The sequence below is a fragment of the Myxocyprinus asiaticus genome, chromosome 32, assembly GCF_019703515.2.
Source record: "Myxocyprinus asiaticus isolate MX2 ecotype Aquarium Trade chromosome 32, UBuf_Myxa_2, whole genome shotgun sequence".
Taxonomy (NCBI): domain Eukaryota; kingdom Metazoa; phylum Chordata; class Actinopteri; order Cypriniformes; family Catostomidae; genus Myxocyprinus; species Myxocyprinus asiaticus.
Window position 1 is genome coordinate 39,618,824 of NC_059375.1, and position 24,714 is coordinate 39,643,537.

Genomic DNA, 24,714 nt, shown 5'->3' on the forward strand with positions numbered 1-24,714 from the left:
TTAAGTACTAGGCAGATTGTGCTTAACATTCTCTTTTACAAATGAGGGGTGAAAAACCAACAACTAAAACATGATGACCAGCCCAAGGAGCTTTAGATTTGTCATCCATCAAACGCAAACCCTTCTGTTCATTCACTCGACCTGAGAAGTATGCTAGCTCATTAGCAAACACATTTCCTCTTTATCTGGGTGGCTTCATAATTCATAACAGTCATGTAAAAGAAGTGAGCCTGTTTTGATTTAACATGCTCAGTTATGCTTTAGTGCTAAATTGTGTTCATCCCCCCTCCTCTTCCATTTCGAATGGATAGAACAAACAAACAGAAAATGGATGACAAATGAAGACGTAAGCAAAACACTCTGACATATGGCAGGCTTCCAGATACACTCAACCGGAGAAGCAATGGTGACTATAAGGCCATATCCAGCACTTTACTCTCTCTCTCTCTCTCTCTCTCTCTCTCTCTCTCTCTCTCTCTCTCTCTCTCATTATCCGTGAGGTCAGTAGGCAGAATTGGGAAGAAACGGAGAGATCAATACAAATTATCCCTGAGCAAACCGCTGCTGACAGCCTGAATTGCAGCATATGTTTACCCAAAATCGGGCAATTTATCTTAATATCTGCAAAGTAATGCGGAACAGGTGAAAGGTCACCTACTCTCCCCACCTCATAATTACCCAGCTCTAAAACAGGAAAGTGCTATTGATTGGCCAAGCCCCGGGCTGGAGGGGCGGCTCAGATGCCCGTGGGAGGGGCTTAGCCTCAGACCTGTGCTGAAAACGACCACACGCTGACATTGTCTTGCTCATTGTTTGCACCTCATAGCTTAGGTAAATAGATAGAGACCTCAGTTAGGTATGTTTAAGCATCAACTTTGTATCAGATGTGTCCTAAAATTGCTTAGGATAAATATAAATAAATAAGACAATCGTTTTTGTACAGTCAGAGTATAGAGGTGTACAATCAATGTGGATAGCATACCTCAGATAATTTGGTCTTGGAAGTATTTGATGAGAAATGTTTCAAACTGAAATCTCTGACTTTTGGTTATTGACCTTGGTATCATGGCAAATCTGAGCACAGTTTGTCATATTGTCAAGATCTCGGAGAAGCAGAAGACCTCAATTTGCTCTCTACTTAATTTCATTGCTGTCTAGGAGAAAAAAAAGACATTGACAACTTTTTTCTTCTCTCCAATGGGTTTTCTTGACAAAAAAAAAAAAAAAAAAAATTGCCATGATTTACCACATTTTATACCACAGTTTCTGTCAAAATACCATAGATACTACTGTGATTGTTTCTAGGGATGCTCCGATCGATCGGCCACAGATCGGTATCAGCCGATATTGACTTCCTGTGACTCGATCGGTGGTCTCATAATTTGGCCATTCGCATTAAGTTTGACACTAAGCCTCGTTCTTTTTAGGGCTATGTCTCCTAATGTAGAGAATATTTTGTGTAAAGGCCATTTTACCTATGGCATAGCCTGACGTGCACATCTTCAAAAATGTAACTGCCCATCACGTCGACGCAGACGACAGCAGCTGTGATTGGTCCGCTGTGTTAGCAGAGACCGCCCCTTGCATAACCAGAAATTATCTGTGGTAGCAGTGCATTTTCTCCAAGATTATTTGAACTATGCATCTATTTTATTTGGACCTATTTAGTTTTTTGTGAGCATCTGCTGTTTTTCAATTCGGTTTTATCTGAACAAGCGAAAACGCGATGAAAAGACACACCTGTTTACATCCAATAATCTTTTCTCGGGTCTTTTACTCTATACATACTGTATCAGGTATGTGAGTGAAATAAACTTGCCGTATTCTAATCCAGAACTTTCCGACCTGTATGATGTTCTGACCATATGTTTGACAGTATGGAGTTACGAAAATGAACACTTCTAGTTTGTCAGCAGATTAAAAAGCAGTTGTTAATAGTTGGATATTTTGCCTAACTGCATAGTAAATATTTAAGCTTTAAAACGACACCCATTGTGTGTTGGTCAAGCAAGTTGTTATTGATTAATTTAATCAATCCCACTTCACATTAGGTATCTTTAACTACTACGTTCTAACATTTAAATACATACAATACAATGCATTTATTGTGTAACTAAATATTGTTCAGAAAAATTCTCACAAAATTCCCATTCCCACTTAAGTTGAGCTATGGGTAGGTTAAGGAGTAGGGGTAGGGGTTAGGGTTTAGGGTAGGGTTACATTTAGGGTTAAGGATAAGGTTAACAGTGTAACTACAGATGCAATTAAATGCAGGTACTTTAAATGTAAGTACACTCCAACAACACGTACATTATGTACATAAGTACATTGTGTCAAATGCTGAAGAACACAGTAGTTAAATACACCTAATATAAAGTGGGACCGTTATGACTGTAAAATCATAAAACATGAATTTCGGTGGCTAATACAAGGTCCCCACATCCCAACTAGTAACTATGATATTTTGGTGGAAACCATGACTACAATGTACAATTTTAAAAGGGTCAGTAGCCTCTTATCTTCAGTAGTAAATCCATCCATTCACACAGCTATAATTAATAATTCCTGGTGTGTTTGAGGTGGAGATTCTCTGAGGTGAGGGACTGTCTTGTGCTAATGAAGGTCTCACTGACCTCTTTTACTACATTAGCATCCGATCAATAACTGAAGAGCGTTTAGCGACCACTCTTCCGATACATTTATCAAACTGCACACATTCCTTCATCAGAAAAGCCTCAATGTCAGACCAGAGAACAACATGTTGCCGCTCGGAGCCATGGTGTGTGTGATTGTGCTATCAGAACGGCTATAAATCTACCGCTTTTTGGCCATATTTAACGTCATCAGGTACTTTTATTGTACGTCCCAGAGCAAATACACATCCTGAAGCCCTAATGTCAAAGTCCATGATGCATTTGTGTAGCTTCCAGAACCCAGACATAAGAAACGAGTGGAGAAAGACAGCACTGCCACCCAGAAATGATGGATTCCCTCGTATGACCAAATTCAGGCATAATGAAGTGACTGTAATACAAACATCTACATCTGCCCTGTCCTTCTGACAGTCCTGTCACCATAGCTGTCTTGGAAGGTGGGGGGTGTCTGTTTAGGAACGACAGATGAGATATAGTGGGGGAGGTGGAGGTGTGCTTGAGAGAGCTACATCCTTGTAGAGCCATGTCACGTAAAATCAATACATCCGATCAATGCTTTATTAACAAGCCGACATCTTACTTTGAATTCCTGCATGCTACTTTGTCTTCAACCATGCAAGATGGCATGTCAAATAGCATCACTGCTGTCATGCGATGACTCGCATATACATGTGCCAAAACGCAAGCTGCGACTTGATATCGATCACATTGGATTGATTGGATTGCCGCCCCCTACCACACTTAGTAATTGTAGTACATGTAATGGGAGTACTTCATCATAAAGTCAACCAATTATTTCCAGGAAGTTCCTGTCTAATATGATCATCTTCGCCTCGACGGCTGTCATCTCTCATTCTCTGCTTTAGATCTTTCTTGCATTTCCTTCATTTCTATCAGAGCAGAGTTCAGTGACAGACAGCGTGCTGAGTAAGGGGAACAGACAGATCTGATCTTTTAAGAAAAAGCACATTGATTTATACACCTGCATCACTGACAATGACATCTATGTTCACGTCTAATCATGTTTTCATGCTGATTTTCCACTTGCTTGTTCCTGCTCTCCCATTTCTTCCTTTTAAGACAAGGTGTGTGATTTCTAAATGTTAAAATACTTCTATCCCAGCTTAATATGCAGAGACAGTTGTAAGTAAGCCATTCTGTGGCATTATCAAAACACATCTGTTTGACCAGCTCGACATGGCAACATTGGCTCAACCAATTGTGTGAATTTGGGTAGGGAATATCTTCTTTTTTTTTTTTTTTTCAAGTCAATTTGGTAATGCTTGTAGTGTGGATATGGCCTATGCATATATAGTCATTACATAATATTTATAAAAAAAAAAAAAACGAAAAAAATAAAAAACAGAGTGACATATCCTGATACTCATATATGCTGCAGGATCTGAAATAATGTTGCATGCTAAAGACTAGTATTCCACTCAAGAAGTGTCATAATAGACCTCCATGCACTCTTCTAAAGCCTGTTAAATGCAATGCATGCGCTAGCAGGAAGTTAAGATTATGATTCATTCACTTGTATACAAGCAGCACTGTCTGATTTATAACCGGAGCACTTCATACTCAAAATTCCAATTTGAGAGGGAGTGTACGTGTGTGTGTGTGTGTGTGTGTGTGTGTGTGCGTGTGAAAGAAAAGATTAATTACTATTTGTGGCCAGCAATTTCATGAGGCCAGCCACGGCACAGCTGTGAAATGATAGCGCCCTACATCAGTTTGTAGTCAACCATTCACCGATTATTAAAGCCCTGTAAGATGAAGTATTTCTGCTGCCTGCTTTGCTTTAGCGCACGGCAGAGTAGAAAAAACAGAAAGAGTGCGAGTTGGAAGGATAAATTTGAAGGGGGGCAATAGCCAGACATATGTCATCATTGCCCGTTGCCCATAAATCCAGCCGGTGCCTCAAGAACTGGGACTGATGCAGACTTCATCGAGTTGACAGTCGTGATCACTGTGTGTGTTTGTATTACCATGCCTCATTCATTCATAATGCATCCGGCAACTCCTTTAAATTTATCTGATCAATTATAGCCTTTGTTCTTCCAAATAGGCGAGGTGATAGATTAACGTCGCCTCGTGTACGTTACGCCGCATGACGGAATGTAATACGCAGCGCAACAAAACCATGTTATTACCTTTTATTCAAATGCTCAGACGTATTTGGAATAAAATGCATGATGGGTGCATACATTTTCAAGAGCGACTGTAATAACATTTATGATGGTGCATATGAAAGCATAAATCTGTTCATTTGTTTTGCCTGCGCAGGATTGTAATGGATGCCGTTTCTTTTTTTGCGGTCTAGCTTTGAACGAACCAACAATTGACTATGGCTTCCAGAGACTGCAGAAGGTCATTCCCAGACACCCAGGTGATCCGGAGAGGTTGCCCAAGGTCAGTGAAAAAAGAAAGAAAGCTATTTATCATAGAAATGTCAAAATGGGGAAACAATTCACTGCCCATATGAGTTAGCGCACACAATCACTTTTGGAAAGTCATCTCTATTCAATCCGGCGTATTTGGAATCTGCCCAATTTTGCACAAACTTTCGGCGTTCCGAAATGGTTCAATTAAGTATTTTTCCACCCCAGTAGGCAGTGGCGATTGTAATCTAATCGGAGGCCTCTTTCTGATGTGTGATTATTTTGCTCTTGTTTTCCTTTCATTTTCTAAAGCTAGAGCCAGTTTAATCTTTTGTTTACAGAGCTTTCCGTTAAAGTCCTTGTCTTAGCAGGTTAATAAATTAGCTTCACGCGCGTTAATATGGGCAAGCCCTCTCTCTGGGCTTTTTAGATTATTTATACATTTTTTTTTCCCATTCAAATTCCACAAACCATACAGTTTGCCTTCAGGTTCCCATGTGGATGACTCATATCGCACTCTATTTTTTCATTCTTTGATTCGCCCCTCTTATTTTTTTTATTTTTTTTTGTGCTCATTTGGCTTTGATAGGATCTATGACTTGTGCCCAACTAATAGAAAACGTGCTAATTTCCGTCAAGGGCTTTTCTTAATAATATGTTAAGAGATTATTTTGTGCCCTGTTCGTGGGTGCTTGGTGTGAGCTGACCACCACGGAGGCCTAATAACAGATATCATACAAACATCTATTAAAGCCCAGCATGGGAGAAGCCACTATCATTAACTTCCACTAGAACAGCTCTGGAACGCCGCCGCTGCAGACATGCACCAAACGATGAATTCCTAAGACTCTGTCCCACGCCACATGATGTGTTTCAATTACACTTGGCTCTCTGTCTCTGCGGAGGCCAATATCTGGACAGGAAATCTAATTTTCCTAAATGCCTTAAACTATCCATTATCCCCAAAAAACAATCATCATCTTTTTTTTTTTTTTCAAAAATATATATATATTTTTTTCAAAGCCACACTGCTTGATGATTTCAAAGGCTCAAATCTTAAAAATAAATAAATAAATAAAAAAAAATAATAATTTTCCATCATTCTTGGAAAAGGAGAAAAAAAATACAACATTTCATGGGTAGTTGACGTGTTTATAGGTTAAAATAAATTTATGTATAAGAAAATGTGTACATCTTAAGTCCTGTACCTGGTCACCATTTATTTAGCTGTTTTGAATCACCTATTTGCCTTCACTAGTTAATTTCTAAGATATAGTTTACCCAAAATTTACAAATATATCATGATTTACAAGCCCTATACAACATTATGTCTTCCATGGAACACAAATGTTATGCAGAATGTTAGCCTCAGTCACCATTCAGTTTCATTGTATGAACAAATGTTTAATGAAAATGAATGGTGACTGAGGCTAACATTCTGCCAAACACCTTTTTGTGTTCTGTTATTTATGGAGGTAATTTTACTTTTTGGGTGAACTATACCTTTAAACAGTCTGGTGGTGTGACAAATTAATTATTGAAATACAAATATTCCATGTAATCTCTTAAAAACTGCACGTATAATATTTACAAAATAAAACAAAATGGAAAAAGTGGTTTATATGAAACAGTTGTAGATAAATTATAGCATGTCGTGCTGTGTCAACAACCCATCTACAACAAAGATGTGCACAGCAGTGGCAGAAAGGACATATTTTCTTTCTTCTTCGTGAATCGTGTCTGAAATTCAGGTAAAGCCCCTGCACCATCACACTGGAGCGGTTCCAATAAATAATATAAATATTTGATTTTGGCTTCTAATGGACCCAAATGTGAGTTCAGTGGCATGTAAATGAAAGTGCCAAGTGATTCATCATAGTTACCGCAGCCGTCGCCTTCTCTATCGCGTTCGAGGGTCACAGCCGGCGCCACGCAAAGCAGCAATTGACCCTTACACATATTCTCAATGAGAGGCGCAGCGTCTGGGAGAAGAGGCTGCATTAGATGTTACAGGCACGAGACAGACCGCAGTAATAAGAGGTTTCGGGGGAAGGGATGTACACAGCATGTTAACAATAAGGTAAAGCCGTCACACTCTCAAAGCCTTCTCGAACCCACTGTAGAGTTGATATTACACCCCTGATATCGATTATTCTGTTTGGCCCTTCTTTTTAGGGGATCTACAGTGCACAGGCTTTGATGTGACTATGGTTGTAGCAGGACAGAAAGCCAATATGGTGTGCATATATTGCATTGGACATCACTTTAACAATGCAGAAGCTACACACAATGTAGGATTGTCACAATACCAAATGTTTCAGTAGTCAATCCTAATACCAGTGAAATTTCACTCAGAAATGTCTTTATTTATTTTTACCATTTAAGTTAGATATTAATCAAGAAAGACTGTTGACTGTCATATCAGCAATTTATTTTTCTTTGTTTGTTTTTTTTTCTTTCCTTTTTCTCCCAATTTGGAATGCCCAATTCCCTATGTGCTTTTTTGTAAGTCCTCGTAGTCGCGTAGTGATTCGCCTCAGTCCGGGTGGCGGAGGACGAATCCCAGCTGCCTCCGTGTCTGAGATCGTCAACCCGCAGACCTGGCTGGAGTCACTCAGCACGCCCTGGGATTCGAACAAGTGAACAAGTGAACTCCAGGGGTGGAAGCCAGCGTATTTTACCACTGAGCTACCCAGGCCTCCTTATTTTTCTTTGTTTATAGAATCGAATTTGCAGTATCAGCATTCCTAACACATTCACACTGAGACTTGCTCAGAATTTAAATTTACCTCAATAATTTTAGATCAAATCACAATTTACTGCGTGATCAAAGGGGAGGGGCGTTCAAGGAGTGCGTTTATATACGGAGATGGCAAGAGAGAATCAAAGCAATATGTGAAGTCACTCATGTGATGAGGAAAGAAATTACTGAAGGGACCTTCAAATCCTCTTTCTTTTTAGTTCTTGTTTGAAATCAGTTTCATCCATTTATCTCTATACACGACAGAGACAAACACAAGAATGAAAATCTGATTAAGTCCTATACTGAGAAATAATCTTTATTGCGAATCATATAGTGGTAACCTGTTGGTCGTATTGGCACATTTGTCAGTTCCATTAGCCCTTCCGTCTTGCGTTCCGTTTCAGCTCGCAAACACCAATCTATTCCGCTTCCGTTTCAATCTAATATACGAGAAAAATTATTAGAAATGCATTCATGTTGAGCAATTACCCAAGCATTAAAATTCATCTTCCTTCTCTCTGCATTTGCAAGGTAGCTACACATATTGGCCCTGCACTCCTCAATGTATTCAGCACCTGAGGCAAGAACTAACAGAATAATTGCCTTACACTTTTATAATGACATTAGCACCTCCAGCCCCTCACCTCACTTGGCTTCTTTAACAGTGGTGATATATACCACTTGCGATATTCAAAAGTGATACTAACAAGTTCTCCATTTAAACGATTCTCATCCACAGGCGGAACAATGAGCTCTTGTAATAATAAACCCTCGCATTTGTCACGAAACAAGCCTTGGGATCGTTTTGGGCTTAAATAGTTTCCGTCGGTCTAACCTGCAGTCTGTTATAAGAGAGAAGTCAATTACACTTAACGCCGGTGCTCTGAAATTTACATGGAAATGCTTCTCGAACACCATTCACCGCTAATCATATTCTCAGCGTGAAGCTGGGAGGATGAGAGGGGCATGCTGGAACAAAACAAACTCATTCACAGCCGCCTCCGCTGATTGGCCGATGCATTCATGGTGCTCTTAATGCAGATAGACTCCCACTTCAACTTGGGCCGCTAAATCCAGTTCATTAGCAAAGACACCTCATAGCAAACGACAGATTAGAGTTGAGAGGCACTGTCATTTTCTTTAAACTATCCTTATGTCTTTTTCTCTCATACACCATATGTACGAGAAGTTCAAGAAGGGGTCACCCAAGTACGGTTGAGGCTATAGGGTGCAGGCGTCGTTAATTGCGATAATCACCAGTTAAAATTGGGAGGCATGTAAGACGTCTTATGATATGACAGCTGAGATGATGAGTAATTATTAGCGGCTCAGAAAAACACTTAATCTTGCTTAGAGAGAGCGGAGAACCATGATAGAGAAAGACTAGGACAGCTGGGCCTTTCATTGATTCTACCTGCCGAACGACAAGTGTAATTGTTTATTTGTATGCAAACTAGATGCATGCAACATGAAACAGAGCCCTCAATTTCAGAGGTAAATGCCCATTTGAAGAATCACTCATCCGGTTAGTCTCAGGTTTGGAGTGTGTCTCTATAAAATGTATGGCATACGCTCGGGCCTCGACTTCTGTGATTAATCTTGATAAACAGACATCCAAGATGGCGAATGTGCATGGGAATGGAATAGCCATCCAGCCATGATAAAGGAACTCCGAGCTACACGACTGCACTCGCAAGGACAAGGCAGTGAATGTGGTTACACTCCAAAGCAACTTGAAATCTTCATATATGCAAATATATAAAAAGAGAAGTCTGCACCTTCAAAACAGCTTGAACTAGACTACTTTCCCAGCCTTGCCAAGTCCATGTGTAGCTGTCCGGCAAGTGTAAAAGTGGTCAAAACCCATAATAATACCATCTAACCCACCTTAGGCTGGTTTAAGCTGTTTGTTTCAGTTGGGAAAACAAAGGGTTGATGGGTAACAACTGAAAGTAACTAAGTCAACACTAATCAATTTAAAGTAATATTTTGGGTTCAATACAACTTAAGCTTAATCGACAGCATTTTTGGCATAATGTTGGTTACCACAAAAATTAATTTAGACTTTTCCCTTGTTTCTTTAAAAAAAGAAATATATCTGGGTTACAGTGAGGTACTTACAATGGAAGTGAATGGGGCCAATCGGTAAATGTTAAAATACTCACTGTTTCAAAAGTATAGCCACAAGATGTAAACAATCTGCATGTTAACATGATTTTAGTGGGATAAAATCGCTAACTAACACTTTCAGTGTAAAGTCATATCCAATTTAACAACTTTGTTGCCATGTTGGCATAACGCTGTAAACCCTAAAACCCTATAAATGTAGCTACAGTAAATAATGTGGATGTGGCCTTAGAGCCATCCTTAAACTGATAAAAATTCTCTGCACTCTCTTTTTCTTGGTTACGATAGCCAACTCAAGTGTCAAACCTAGATAATTCATACTAAATAACACATGTGTGCCGCAACAACAATATAACTTCTACAAAAAAAATTCTTCTGTTTTTTTCTGTTTGAGGAGGAAAAAGAACCCACAATAGCAAGCAGCCCATACAAAATGGTTTATAGATGCCTGCATGAGCCTTGTTGGCAGCTTAGGTGTAATTTTTGAAGAGAAAATAGGCGTCAGGTTAATCCTTGTTGTGTTATAAGTGGGGAGAAAGCTTGCAGACAGGGATAAGCAAGAGTTCTTGGCATCCGTGTCCCAGGGCACAGCCTCTCAGCCCGCTCTGGAGAGGAAGTCGTTTATGAAGTCCTTTACAGCAGCCAGAGAAAGAGGGTTAATTGAAAAATGTCCTAATGTCATTATGAAAGAACTAGATTAACTCGAGCTAATTCACTTTATTGTCCTGAAGAAAGAGGAACGGGCATTGAACTCTTCTGCAAATTTGGGCCATGAATTAGGGGTGAGATGTTGTCTTTGACGACTCTGCCAGTTTAATTAAGATATAGAAAATGACTCATTGTTCTTCTAAGCTAAAGTGTGTGGAATTAGTAGCCAAACGCAGCATCTGTCTTTGACGCTCGACGGCATGCTGGTGTTTGTTTGTTTAATACCCACAAGTCCACAGTGAAATGCAAGTCCTTAAGTTGACTCATTTAGCTTAAGTTACACAACACTTCACTCATTTTGAGTCAAATTTAAATGTGACTAAGTAATACAAATTTATGCATTTTGATAATATATAACTAATAATGTTTTTAATTTCTTTGATTTAGACTCTTCACCTTGTGTATGTTTTGTCCTAAGAGAGATAAAGTGTGTAATTTAACTTATGAATACCTAGACCCACATGCATGCATATTGTTTATGGGTGATTAGATATCGGGTGATGGTGTTTATGTGTCTTTATGACTGATTATGTTGTATTCTGGCTGTTATTACAGGAGGTGTTGCTAAAACGAGCCGCTGACCTTGTGGAAGCCCTGTACGGAATGCCACACAACAACCAGGTACAAACTCAAGCTAATGAAGCGCCTTTTCTTGTTCTCTGCACGGTTGTGGTAATTATATCAGCGCCCGGCTCCTTTTGCTACATTCCTGTATGTCTTAAAGCTAGCTGGAGGTCACTGTAGCCGGGTGAAAGCGTGTTTCTCTCGAAATGTAATTTGTGCCTGCAACTCTTGGTGCAAAGAGACAATTTAATCACTCAAAACGCATGCACATAGCCAGGTTTATTTAAATAGGAGGATAACCTTGAACTTAGCCCTAAAAGGTGCACTTTTGAAATATATTCTACAGAGCAGTGCAGCTATGGTTGAGGGGTCTAATACATATTCAGAAGAAATGATCCATTACATTATTTCCTCCCGGTCGAATGGCACAGAGGTGAAGATATTGCAATCCAACTACAGCGAAACAAACGGAAGCCTGGTGTCACTTTGTATGTTTAACTATGAAAAGAAAATACATATTTATTTTTGTTACACATGCACACACACACACACATATATATATATATATATATATATATATATATATATATATATATATATATATATATAATCAATGGGCCGCATTCATTTAACACAAACAGAACACATTTCTGTTCAAAAATTCGAAAATTGTTGCATATCAATTCAATGCACTTTAATTTGCATAAGAATGGTGTAACGATTCACACGATGGGCAAGGAGGAAGCTGGGACCGGCTTGACAATCATACTAACATTTATTATACAACTTAAAAGACAAAACCAAATGCACTGCTTCCCCACATTCACGTTGCACACACACAGGTCCATGCATCTCTCTCTCCGTCTGCCTCTGAATCCTCTCCTCAAATACTCCTGCCACCACTCAGTGGAACACGAGACCGTTGTGGAACACAGGTGGAATTCATTCACCACTTATCTTCCTGGCCTCGCTCTGCCCCACCCTGCTTGCCACATACCCCCATCACCAAAGGGCGGGGGGGGGGGGGGCGGGGGGGTGGGTAGAGAGAGAGAAGAAAGCTGAGAGAGGAGAGAGAGACGGGCTTGCCGCCCCGGACACGCTGTCGACTGGTCCTCCTCCATCCCCCGGCGGATGGCAGCGGTTCATCCGCCTCCCGGCACAAATGGTTTTTGCAAACAATTTACATAGAAATTAGTTCTGCTCGTGTTTCATGAATGAGGCACAACAGTGCTGAAAAAACAACTTGAGAAACCTTAAAAGATGGTTTGCTGATCTTAGCTGGTTTAGGCCGGACTAGCTGGTCTCACAGATAGGCCAAGCTGGTGTTTAGCTGGTCGACAAGCTGGTCTCCTAGTCTGACCAGCTGCCTAGTGCCCAAAGCCTCTCTAAAACAATCAAAATAGACCAGATTGGTCTTGCTGGAAGACCAGCCTAACAATTTAGTTAGCTGGTTTTAGCTGTTGGTACTAGCAGAAATTGTGTTTACTAAGGAATGAAAATACTCAATTATAGATCTCTTGCCTTAAGTTATTTTGAGAACATACCAATAACTTTTCTCTCTCTGTCTTTGTGTTGTAGGAAATCATTCTGAAGAGGGCTGCAGATATCGCAGAGGCTCTGTACAGCGTACCACGTAACCACAACCAGATCCCGTCCCTCGCCAACACGGCCTCTCATGGCGGAATGATGGGCGTCAACTCCTTCGGCAGTCAGCTCGCCGTCAACGTCTCAGAGACCTCACAAGGTAATGACCAGGGTGTGTGGCCCTGAGCGAAGATAAACTGCAACTGAATATGACCTAAACCACTTGATTTGATTCGTTCAAACCAGCGCCATCTTGGAGAAGGCCAAGATTAAACCAGCCTAAGGTGTCTAGCTAGTCTACCTGCCTGGCCAAGCTGGATAGACTGGTCTGTTTGGATGGTTTTAGAGAAGGCTTTGGTACTTGACAGATTGATTAGGCTGGGAGACCAGCTGGCCAACCAGCTAAAAATCAGCTTGTCCAACTAAACCAACTTAAACCATCTAAAACAAGTTGGCTTTATCAGCATGGCCCTGGGTCTAAAATAATAAAATACAAAACATTCAGCAAACATTCACAATATTCAAAATATTCAGCCCATGTTATTCATATGAATATCAAAACAAGGAATATATCTGAAAAAAAATGCTTGCAACGATTAGCGGACATTAGTGAGTTGCTAGCATTATGAATCATGGCACAGGCTGGTTGCAGCTTTATCTTTGCTGGCTGTGTATAGCATAGATCCCAGGAGGTGCCTGACCCTGTCCCCATCTCTCCACTGCAAGCCTGCCAGAACACGCAGCACTATCTCACACACTGCATTTAGCCAGTGTACTGATAATAGGTTTACACCTGTTCCTTTGTTGCCTCCACTAAGGTTAGGACATGGAAAACAAATCACACTGGAACACACGCTAACCCATTGAATATCCTCCTTACGAACATGGAGGTGGATTCAATGCACAGCTGTGCGGAATGGCCAAGTTAACACATTGGGCCTTGAGAAACACAACAAATTGTTTTTGAGACAATTCTTATGCAAACTGTTGCATTGGCAGTGTATGAATAGTTTTACAAACAGTTTACGCAGAAATGTATCATAAATGTATCATAACCAATTCTTTTGTAAATCAGCGCATTAATAATGCATGCAAGAATGGTTTTACAAACAATTTATACAAATGCGTTATGTACATACAGTATGTATATAAATTGTAAAATCATTTTTGCGTAAATTGTCTCATTAACAATGCACGTAAGAATGGTTTACGCATGATTTACATGAAAATGTGTTATGTACAGTACATACACTGATCAGCCGCAACATTAAACCACCTGCCTAATATTGTGTAGGTCCCCCTCGTACCACCAAAACAGTGCCAACTCGCATCTCAGAATAGCATTCTGAGATGCTATTCTTCTCACCACAATTGTACAGAGCGGTTATCTGAGTTACCGTAGACTTTGTCAGTTTGAACCAGTCAGGCCATTCTCTGTTGACCTCTCTCATCAACAAGGCATTTCTATCCACAGAACTGCCACTCACTGAATGTTTTTTGGTTTTGGCACCATTCGGAGTAAATCCTAGAGACTGTTGTATGTGAAAATCCCAGGAGATCAGCAGTTACAGAAATACTCAAACCAGCCCGTCTGGCACCAACAATCATCCATGCGATTATCTAACGGCCAATCATGTGGCAGCAGTGCAGTGCATCCAATCATGCAGATATGGGTCAGGAGCTTCAGATAATGTACACATCAACCATCAGAATGGGGAAAAAATGTGATCACAATGATTTGGACTGTGGCATGATTGTTGGTGCCAGATGGGCTGGTTTGAGTATTTCTGTAACTGCTGATCTCCTGGGATTTTCACGTACAACAGTCTCTAGAATTTACTAACTGAAATTCACAATATACATATATTTATATTTAATACAAATATAAATTGTTCTTAAAACCACTCATACAAAAATTGACAATTAAGATATGCATGTTTTTTTAAACAGTTTATACAGAAATTCGTACATATGTATAATGATAAAACGATTGTTACGTAAATTGTCACATTGATGATTGAAACATAAATTTAATATACAGTATATGTACAGTATATTTAGATAAACGAAACATATAAATTGTTCTTAAAGACATCACATGTGCTTTTGAGCGACCAAAACTAGGAGACCATACGAGTTAGTGAGAATATTCAACAATATTAATATTTAAATATTCCACTTTTTAGTTCAGCAATGTAACATATTTTTTACAATATCTTTTGTCCACAGTCGGCTACAGTCGCAACACAAGCAGCGTGTCACCTCGCGGTTACGTGCCAAGCAGCACCCCGCAGCAGTCCAACTACAACACCGTCAGCAACAGCATGAACGGCTACGGCAATGCAGGAATGCCCAACTTGGGCGTCCCCAGTTCACCGGGATTCTTGAATGGCTCCTCCGCGAACTCTCCCTACGGCAGTAAGTATCAAGGTAATTACGACTCCTCCCCCCCACGCTTTCTCTGTACCCACCTGTGCTTCTCTTTCCTTTTGACACTCCTCTGTTGTTGTTTTGTGGTTTGTTTGTTTTATTATTATTTTATTATTTTTTTTGTTATCTTTTGGGAATGTGTGCTACTGGATAAAAGGAGGGGTGACTCTGGAGGCTGAACAACCGAGATATAACAATCCGACCAATCAAAACTCCCGATTGAAACAAAACAAAAACAAATGACAAAAAAGAACAAAAGATCAAAAAGAACAAATTTAATCAAAAATTCAGCTCAGCTAAGCAGGCCACCAAAAACAACACTCAAACAAATGTTTTCGGGGGAAAAAATTACCCAATCAGAGTCGATAAAAACACCTATTATCCAGACAGTGGCCGAAGCAGGACATCTCATCCCATTCCAACCCCATTTTTTTAATTTACCTGATTATTTACTTATTTGTTTACTTTCCCTCCCCCCAAAAAAAAGACCCAAACACACACCCACATTTTTGCCCATGTCCTCATAATCATTTCTCCGTGATTTGTTTTCATTCCATGAATATGATTTGAAAAAGAGGCAAGGCCCCGGCTCTCTGATTGTCATCTGTAAGAAGTGAACTCTCTCTCTGAGTGGTGACTATGTCTGCTTTGTTGCAGTCGTTCCATCGAGCCCAACAATGGCAGCCTCTTCGGTCAGCCTCTCTTCAAACTGTAGCAGTACACACGGCATTTTCTCATTCTCACCTGCAAATGTCATCTCTGCAGTGAAACAAAAAAGCGCCTTTGCTCCAGTTGTCAGGCCCCAAGCATCTCCACCTCCTTCTTGCACCAGTGCAAATGGCAATGGACTTCAAGGTGAGAGCCGACTCCCTGCTTTTAGAACGCCCCGCAGTTGCCTCACCTGTTGGGTCGCATTATTGCACTCTGGTACCCAGAGACACCATCCATTCGCCATCCCTGCTGCTTAAAAGCATAGTTCACCCAAAAATGTAAATTATGTTGTCATTTACTCACTACAGAACACAAAAGAAGATGTTAGGGAAATTGTTAGTTTTAGTCATTATCCACTTGCAGACTAACATTCTGCCCAACATCTCCTTTTGTGTTCAATGAATACAAAGACATTGAATATAGGCTTGAAACAATTTAAGGATGAGCAAATGACAGAATTTTTCATGTTTGGGTGAACTGTCTCTTTAACAAACATGGCTGCCTGTATCAGTTATGCATTTGTGTGTGGATGGGTGAATGGACGAATAAGTGCAAGAACACATTATGCATGCGGAATGTAGAATGCATGTGCATGTTTGGGCTTATTTATTTATTTATTTATCTTTCATTAATGATTAAGGAAAGTTAGGTGTCTCGTGAGATTTGTCCACTTTCATTCTCGAGTGGCCGTGATCGATATAACACAAGGCGTCATATATCCGAAGCATTATATTCATGTTTAATTGCCGTGTTTGATTCTAAAACAAAACATCTAACAGGGCCATTTTGAGGGGAGATTACCAAGAACATTGTTGGGGGGTGGTGTGTGGGGGGGGAGGGGGGGGTTGCATTCAGAATATTCTGTCCCGGGTCCTGTTCATTTAAGCCACGGCCCTGTATGTAACTCAACAAAATTGCTTAAAAAAACACTACCATTTCAATCCAATAATAACCAGCCTCTTTTGCATTCAAACTGAGCTGAACTTTGTATGTATTAATAATACAATCACAAATTCCCCCTTAACTGACCCTACTGGGTCCCTCTAGATCCTGGACACATATCAAGACTCCATATTCTCTTTGCCTTGGATTAAGGATCACGTTATACATGGCCTTGATAAAACCCTTACATCAAAGTCCCATGTATTTCTTATGAATGTTGCACTGAGTTAAAAAAAAAAAAAAATCATGTTTCCTACAAAAGTAACGCAGGCGATAGAACCAAAAGGGCAGAAATGTTAACATATCATGCTATACACGCTGAGCAGAGCACTACCTTCAATGAAAAACATTGCTGGAAAGAAAAGTAAAGGACTAGTTCAACCAAAAATGGAAATTTTGTCATTATTTACTCACCCTCATTGCTTTTGCGAAACACAAATGGAAATGTTAGGCAGAATGTTCATGAACAATCCCTTTAACAGGAGAAGAAGTGATTAGAAGCCAGGTTGAATGTGATTATAAGAAGAAAGAGCAAGAGAATTGGGAATTCTCGGCAGGGCAGCATCATTCAGTAAATTAAAGACTTACTCTTGCTGTTTAGTGTGCTCGTATTTGCACTTCGTCAAGGCCCAGTTGTTTGCTTTGAAAACATGTTTTAGCCATAGCGTGTGCAACTGAGATTAATAATGTTAGACCTAATGAACTGAGAAATTAAAGTTCATGCCACTACATGCATCTACTTATTAATATGTGGTTTGCAGAAATTAATGAGGAATGCCACAACATCAGATGCCTTGGCAAACTTAAAAGCACTCCAAGCATGACTCTACAAATAAGTCGAAAGCGGCAAAAGAGCTTTTTTTTTTTTCTTTTTTTTTTTCTTTCTCTGGCACTTCACTAGACACCTAATTGTGGAAATGAGTGGAGTGAGCTAGTACATCAATCTCTGTGTTCGCTCTCCATAACTCCAAAGCGGGCGAGCCGGGAGGTGGGCGTACAACCTCGTCTGGCCTTGTGATCTGGACTTTAGATGTCATGATAAGGAAAGATAGGGAACAAAATACAGCCTGACACAAGAATGCAAATGGTTTTCCAGCATCCACTCAGCTCTGGTAATGGCAGGAGGGAGCGAGGTGAAGATTTCAATTTGGGCAAAGCGGAGGGGTGTCTGGTTGCCGACCGAGGAGGGGAGACCGCGGGTCTACGTGACGTTAGCAGAAGTGACCATGTTGTTTCTCGGCTGTCAGCAGGGAAACCCTCTTGGGAGTCTGGCCCAGTGTTTGCCATTAACAAAACGCTAAGAGAAATATCACACATGTGGGAGCCAGGATGCTTTCTCCTGAAAATGTCAGAAAGCTCCTCTTTAAAAAAGTGAAGTCTTTCCAGCATGTCTTGTTGGTGAAACACATTTCACTCAATCACCCCCCTCCTCCCACTGTCAAGCCCGACCCGAAACAGCCTCCATTTTACAAACATCCCTGGCGCCTTTACCGACTACGCCAAGTCTCGCCACTCGAGTATTTTGTGAAATGCGAGTGACATACTTACAGTGTTGTTGTTGTTTTTTGTCTGCCTTGTAGTGTCTTGAGACCTCCGGTGCTAAAATTCTCTCTCTTTGTTTCTCTTCTCTTTCAGCCATGTCCGGACTGGTGGTCCCACCCATGTAAATTGCACTCCCTTCCCTTGTAAAGCAGCCGTATCTTCGTTGGGGACAAGGCGTAGTCCACTACGGAGGATTACCCTTGAAACGTCATTCGTCATGAAGTTAATCAGCAGCTTATTCTGTTATTCGGAGGAAAAAGACACTTTGTTTCAAAGATTTTATTCAAACGAATATCAATTTACATGCAAGCGACTTCGTCATGAACAATTCAATTTTAGTGACTGGAATTTCTTGTCATATTTTCATGATCCCAAAGGGGGAAAAAAAATAACAAAGAGTACCTATTTTGTATAAACATTTCTGGTTTAATCTTGGCTATGTCTATGTGTGGGAAGAAACATTGTGGATATGCCATTTGATGTAAACACTGATAAAAAAAAAAAATAAAAAAAAATGTGTAAGAACGTTTCTCTTTCACCGATGTGCTGCCGATGCACATCTTCATAATGTGAATTCATTTTTCTTTTTTTTATTATTGTTATTATTTTTTGTTTATTGTTTTTATTTTTGATTGTGGTAAGACAAAAGGGGGCCAATATATACAGAGCCAATTAACTGGAAATGATATGAGATATATGATTTATAAATTGAACGTCATGGCAAGGAAGAATAAATCGTGTGAGGAATGTGCAAACGGAGATCTTATCTTCGGTGATAATGAACTTTGTAACTTATTGTAGGTAGAAGTTGTAACTTTGATATTGCAAAAAATTTCTCTTGCCTTCAATAAGCACACTAACAGAGATGAAGCGCTACTGTCTGTTGGTTAAAAAAGATAAAAAAAGGAACAAAAAAAGAGAAAATATTTCCACTGCTAAAGCTTCCTGTAAAGCTAGTGTGATCTGCAATGTTTTTCAACTTTTTGCTAGCACTGTATACTATTGCATTCTTAGGCTACTGTGAAGTCTGTTTCTTGTACCAGAAAGTTGTCCTTTTACCTCTAGCTCCTTATTCCCTAATGTGTTTTGTATGTGGTTATAAAATTGTAGACTTTTGTGATTTTGCCAAAGTTGTAGCTAAATATTTATACACTTGTCTTGAATTTTCCAGATTCACTTAAATATTTAGTACAGAGTTTTATTCCTACAGTTAGGAGTAAAATTGTCTTATACATTGCAACACTTTCACTCAAAACACTTGCGGTCACTAAGGGAAATTTTTGTAACATATCAATTATAAATATTGTATTTATCTTTGAAATTTTGTATATTGCTTTCCATCATTTTAATTTTAAATTTTTAAATCGCGTTACGATGCATTGCAGAAGGTTTAACCAAGATTCATCACCTATGTTTTTGGATGTTTTGTATTGATAGATTGTATCGTCTACGCATTTCATTTGTAATTCAGAAATTCTGTTATGTCATGCAAGACCATCCGTCCATTTATGTTTGTTTGTTTGTTTGTTTGTTTATTTGCTATTCAAAGGAGCAGTCAAATCCATTGTTTATTTTTATATTAATTTTTAAGTTATCTATAAAAGTTTTTTTTTTTTTTTTTTTTTTTTTTTTTAAGGAAACTGTTTGTTGTATAGTCAAATAAATTGTTTGTGTCACCTGACTGTAATAATATTAGTAGATAAAGTGCATGTCAAGCCGCCCCCAGGGGGGAAATCCAATTGTTGTTGTAAATTTTGTTTTTGTAGAATGTAAAAAGTCATTTTTACCTGCCACCATGACTTTGCCACATAACTCAACCATGTTTACAGGGATCAAGAAGGAAAACAATGAAGGAAAAAAAAAAAAAAACATCTAGAAATATACATCAGCTATTAATGTTTATTAAAATGTGTCAGAAAAAAAGGCTTTCCAGTGAATCTCCCGAGAGCAACCTTTCTGCTGTTTTAACAACAAACATACACCACAATGAATCTCATTATTCCATTCAGATCAATGGTGTAAAAAGCACAAACATTTTTTACTAAAATAAAAAAATAATTATTGTGACCCCTCATCTTTTTGGACTATTTTGTCAGTTTGCCTTTTTTATCATTGATTTTACCCTATTCCCTCAAGTAAAACTGAACATTCAAAGGGTATAAAAACAAATTAAAACTTAGTTTTTTGTATCATATATGGAGAACAAAGACTACAATGTTCTATATTGTAAAAGTCATTTTGTAAGTAGCCCATGACTACGTAGCATAGCTGAAATCATTTCACTTTCTGATTTTTATAAATGAGACACGGTAAAGTCTTTTATTGCTAGCTTCTTGTCTTTGCACTTAACGCTTTGTAAATGTTGTAATGGTCGGTAGGGTGCTACCCTTACTGTTTCAATCCCAAAGTGGATGTTTCTTCTTGGCAATCGGCACACAAGTTTCCTTTAGCTGCAGGAAGCAAAGGCAGTTGTAGAAAGGGAGAAATGATGAATGCACAATGTATTTGTTTTATGATGCCTCAACAAAGCTCGGCCAAGTGGAGAAGCCGGCAAGGTCACCTTCAAAGTAAGAAAAACCCAAGGTTACGTGAAGTGCATTTGTGAATTTCATCATTTCTGCGATCTGGTTTTGTGTTTTAGCCTAATTAAGTCATTCAGTCTCTGTTTCCATAACTTGGAAGATTTCACTGAACAAGAGGAAATGCCCATTTTTCTGGCTCTTGTAAGATTTTATTTGTTTATGGCCACATTTCTACATTTTATTGTACAAAGTTGTTCACTTTACATACTATTTAATTAAAGTATTTCTTGTCTGTGACCAATTTCTCCCTGTAACCTTATTTTGGTCGCTTTTGCTATTAAGAACAGCTAGATATTCAAAATGAAGTCAAAAAATAAATTATGTTCATCATAAAATATACAAAACAAGAGCAGTGATGTATTAAGAAGGATATAATTACACATGCAATGAAAAAAAAAAAAAAAAAAAGTCTTGTTTTCCAGTATAAAATATCTAAACAGTCTTCAAAGAAGCTACAGTACATTAACTTCAGAAGAAATATGACATTAGATATGTTGTTTTTTTTTTTTTTTTTTCAGATAAATGCAAGAAAATTATGTAACATTTATGCTTATAACAAGCTTATAACAAAAATTGCCAATGGGGTAAAACAATAAATAAATACAATAATTCAATAGGAAAAACAAGTTTATTTTTCTTAACCTTTTGACACTTGACACTTTGACCTTTTTTCTTTTCTTGTTTTAAGCATAAACCCCACTAAATCTGGTTGGATTTATCTGAAAACAACAATTAAAGGAATATTCCGGGTTCAATACAAGCTAAGCTCGACAGCATTTGTGGCATAAAAATTACTACAAAAAATTTATTTTGACTTGTTTGCCCTTTTCTTATAAAAAAAGCAAAACTCTGGGTTCCAGTGAGACACTTACAATGGAAGTGAATGGGGCCAATCCGTAAACATTAAAATCCTCACTATTTCAAAAGTATAGCCACAAGACATACACAATATGCATGTTCACGTGATTTTAGTGTGATAAAATCGCTTGCTAACATTTTCTGTGTGAAATGATATCCAATTTTACAACTTTGTTGCCATGACAATGTAATATCAACAAACCCTGACTGTAAAAATGACACTTTAAACAACTTTACAGCTCATATAATACATGTGTTTTAACAGAAGAATTAATGTAAGTGCCTTTATAAAATTATACGCCTCACATTTTTGCCTTTAAACCATCAAAAAACTGGCCCCATTCACTTCTATTGTAAGTGCCTCACTGTAACCTCAGTTAATGCTTATGCATTTTTTATGCATTATTTTTTATAAAGAAAACGAGGAACGAGTCAAAATTTATTTGTGTGTAATATTATTCCACAAATGCTATCAATTGACCATAACTTGCATTGAACCCAGAATATTCCTTCAATATATTTTGTCATTCTGCTTTTCAGGTAATTTGTTCCTTGCTTTAAGGATGTTTACACATTTTCTAATGAAAACAAGACAACAATATTCAGTAAGAAAATATATTGTTTCAGTGTATGTACAAAATCAATGATGAAAAGAGGCCTAATGTATCCTTTAAAAATATTATATTCTAATATTAGGTTTTTGCTTTCTATCCAGTGTCTTAAAATTAATTGACAAGTACATGTAAAATCAGTTTACTTTATAATAGTATATTATAAAAAGAGTAGTTTCAGTTGTGGATGCTGATAGGTCAGTTCAGTGATTCAGCCATGCTTAGATACACAATATATTACAGCTACGATACAGAACACCTGTTCACATAGCTGCTATAGTTTTAAGTAAAGATTAAAGGTTAAGTGATTTGAAATGTATGATCTAGTTCTTGATTTATCTAAATTATATATTATAAAAGTCAAGGACAGAAAAAACAATTAACAGGAAAAAAAGTTAAGCTGGCTGTCAGAAGCGATTGGTATAAATAGGTGTAGTTATGAAGCAGAGCGGGGTAAGATGGCGGCCCCGTCTCTCGCTAGCCTTGGCCTTGATGTGGCATTGGCTGAGACTCTTACGGCAGGGTGTTTTTTGGTGAGCTGGTGACACAAGGCTTTCATCTTCCACTTCTGTGAATTCCTGGAAAAAATAACAGTCTCCAGGGGGGGAGGTTCTCCTGGTCAACTCATTGATCCCTGAAGAACAACTGCCACTTCACTCTGGACACTCCATGGGAGCTGTTTGGCCTCAGCTAGACAACAAGATACAGTTGTGCTCATAAGTTTACATGTTCATCATTTAATAAAAATGGAAGGATCATAAAAAAAAAAAAAAATCATATTTTGTTTTTTTATTTAGTACTCTCTTCATGAAGCTATTTGACATATTGTGAAGACCAGGACCTAGTTGTCACATGGGGTCATTGTCACACAGGCTATATCTCAGTAACTATAAGGTTTAGAGTCAAAAGTTTGATTACACAAATACTGGTTTTCTCTAGCAGTGGTTTTGTATGTTGGTTTCAAACACCTAGTTCAAAAACGTTTTAAATTAAAGTTCATATGATTATATTTTAACAAGTTGACACAATAAAACCACACTAGCAAAAATTCAGGAAACGGTCAACTAGTTCATGAAGGTAGATTTCAACTTAAAAAATGAACTTTATTCTCAGGACAAAGGTATTTTATATAAATCACTGTAATCACTGTAAATATACTGTATACAATTACAATATTTGTTGGCCAAAACAATGGTTTGCTATTTTTGTACATTTTCGTTTGTATTTTTGCTGACATTTCCTAAAATAGATTATTTTTAGGGGTTCAAGCCCGAAGGGCTGAAATCCTATTGTATTTGTAAGGATTATTATTATTATTATTATTATTATTCTGCCCTAAAACTGATTGCACAGACCAAACCGTAAGGCCTAGAGACTTGAAACTTTGGGGAATGGTAGTACTCCGGCTGGCTAGCCATACGTATGGACTCGCCCCAAAATATCATTTTGGGCCATAACTCTTGTACCATAAGGCCAAGGAACAAAATTATTTTTACCTGTGATTCCTTGCATCATTTCAAATCTTTTGGAATATCATCAAATATTTGCTCTGCCCTTTCGTTTTCCTGCTATTTTAGATTGTTTGAAAAAATTAAATAAAAACAAACTAGTCCTAGGCTGTTCGCCCGATCGGAACCAAACCAGTGCAGAAAGATTCAGCAGAGTCTCAATATGAAAAGTGATCAAAGGAATTTTGAACTTTTGATTCATCGTCAAACAGTAAGCCAAAACATACATAGTGGCAAAAGTGGCCACTTTTACTTAAACGGTTATAACTCATGAAGGGAATGAGGTATTATCACCAGCTTTGGTACACATATGTATGGGGTCATTCTGAGGACACCCCCAAAAAATTGCATGCCTCTGACTCTTGGTGGCGCTATAATCTAAAAATGGCTGTAAGTACGGAACCCTTGGTCCGATCAGCTTTTAATTTTGCATGCAGTGTCTTTGTCAAAGGTGTCATCAAGGTCTACGAGGACAGTCTCACATCTTGAAAAACATGGCTGCCATCAACCAATCAAATTTTAGCAGCTATTAGATAGGGTTAGAAAAGGCAGATCGGAACAAAACGCTATCGTGTTTTTCATGAGTGTAAATCGTTGTATATATCACTGTTTCACTCAGACACACGTTATTCATACCATATGATAGAATTCCTCATTCTGGACAATTTTGCCTCAAGAAGCATTGGTGTGAATCAAATTGTTTGTTAAATATTTAAGATTATTTAAAAAAAATGACTTTTTCAAACTGGTCCTAGGTCGTTCGCCCGAT

General features: G+C 38.5%; 1 protein-coding gene across 15 annotated transcripts in view; it reads left to right on the plus strand.

Annotated features, from left to right (window-relative positions):
• LOC127423641 (transcription factor COE3) overlaps window positions 1–20,453 on the plus strand; it is a 114,934-nt gene extending 94,481 nt beyond the window's left edge. For 4 of the 15 annotated variants that reach the window (XM_051668128.1, XM_051668129.1, XM_051668133.1 and 1 more), the window contains exons 11-16: window positions 4,978–5,066; window positions 11,169–11,234; window positions 12,756–12,921; window positions 14,991–15,191; window positions 15,849–16,046; window positions 18,480–20,453. In XM_051668128.1, the coding sequence (XP_051524088.1) occupies window positions 4,978–5,066; window positions 11,169–11,234; window positions 12,756–12,921; window positions 14,991–15,191; window positions 15,849–16,046; window positions 18,480–18,511 (752 nt within the window). In that variant the 3' untranslated portion in view covers window positions 18,512–20,453. The remainder of the gene's footprint in view (window positions 1–4,977; window positions 5,067–11,168; window positions 11,235–12,755; window positions 12,922–14,990; window positions 15,192–15,848; window positions 16,047–18,479) is intronic. The other 11 variants (XM_051668138.1, XM_051668143.1, XM_051668139.1 and 8 more) reach the window with 5 other exon arrangements.
• The last annotated feature ends 4,261 nt before the right edge of the window (window positions 20,454–24,714 follow it).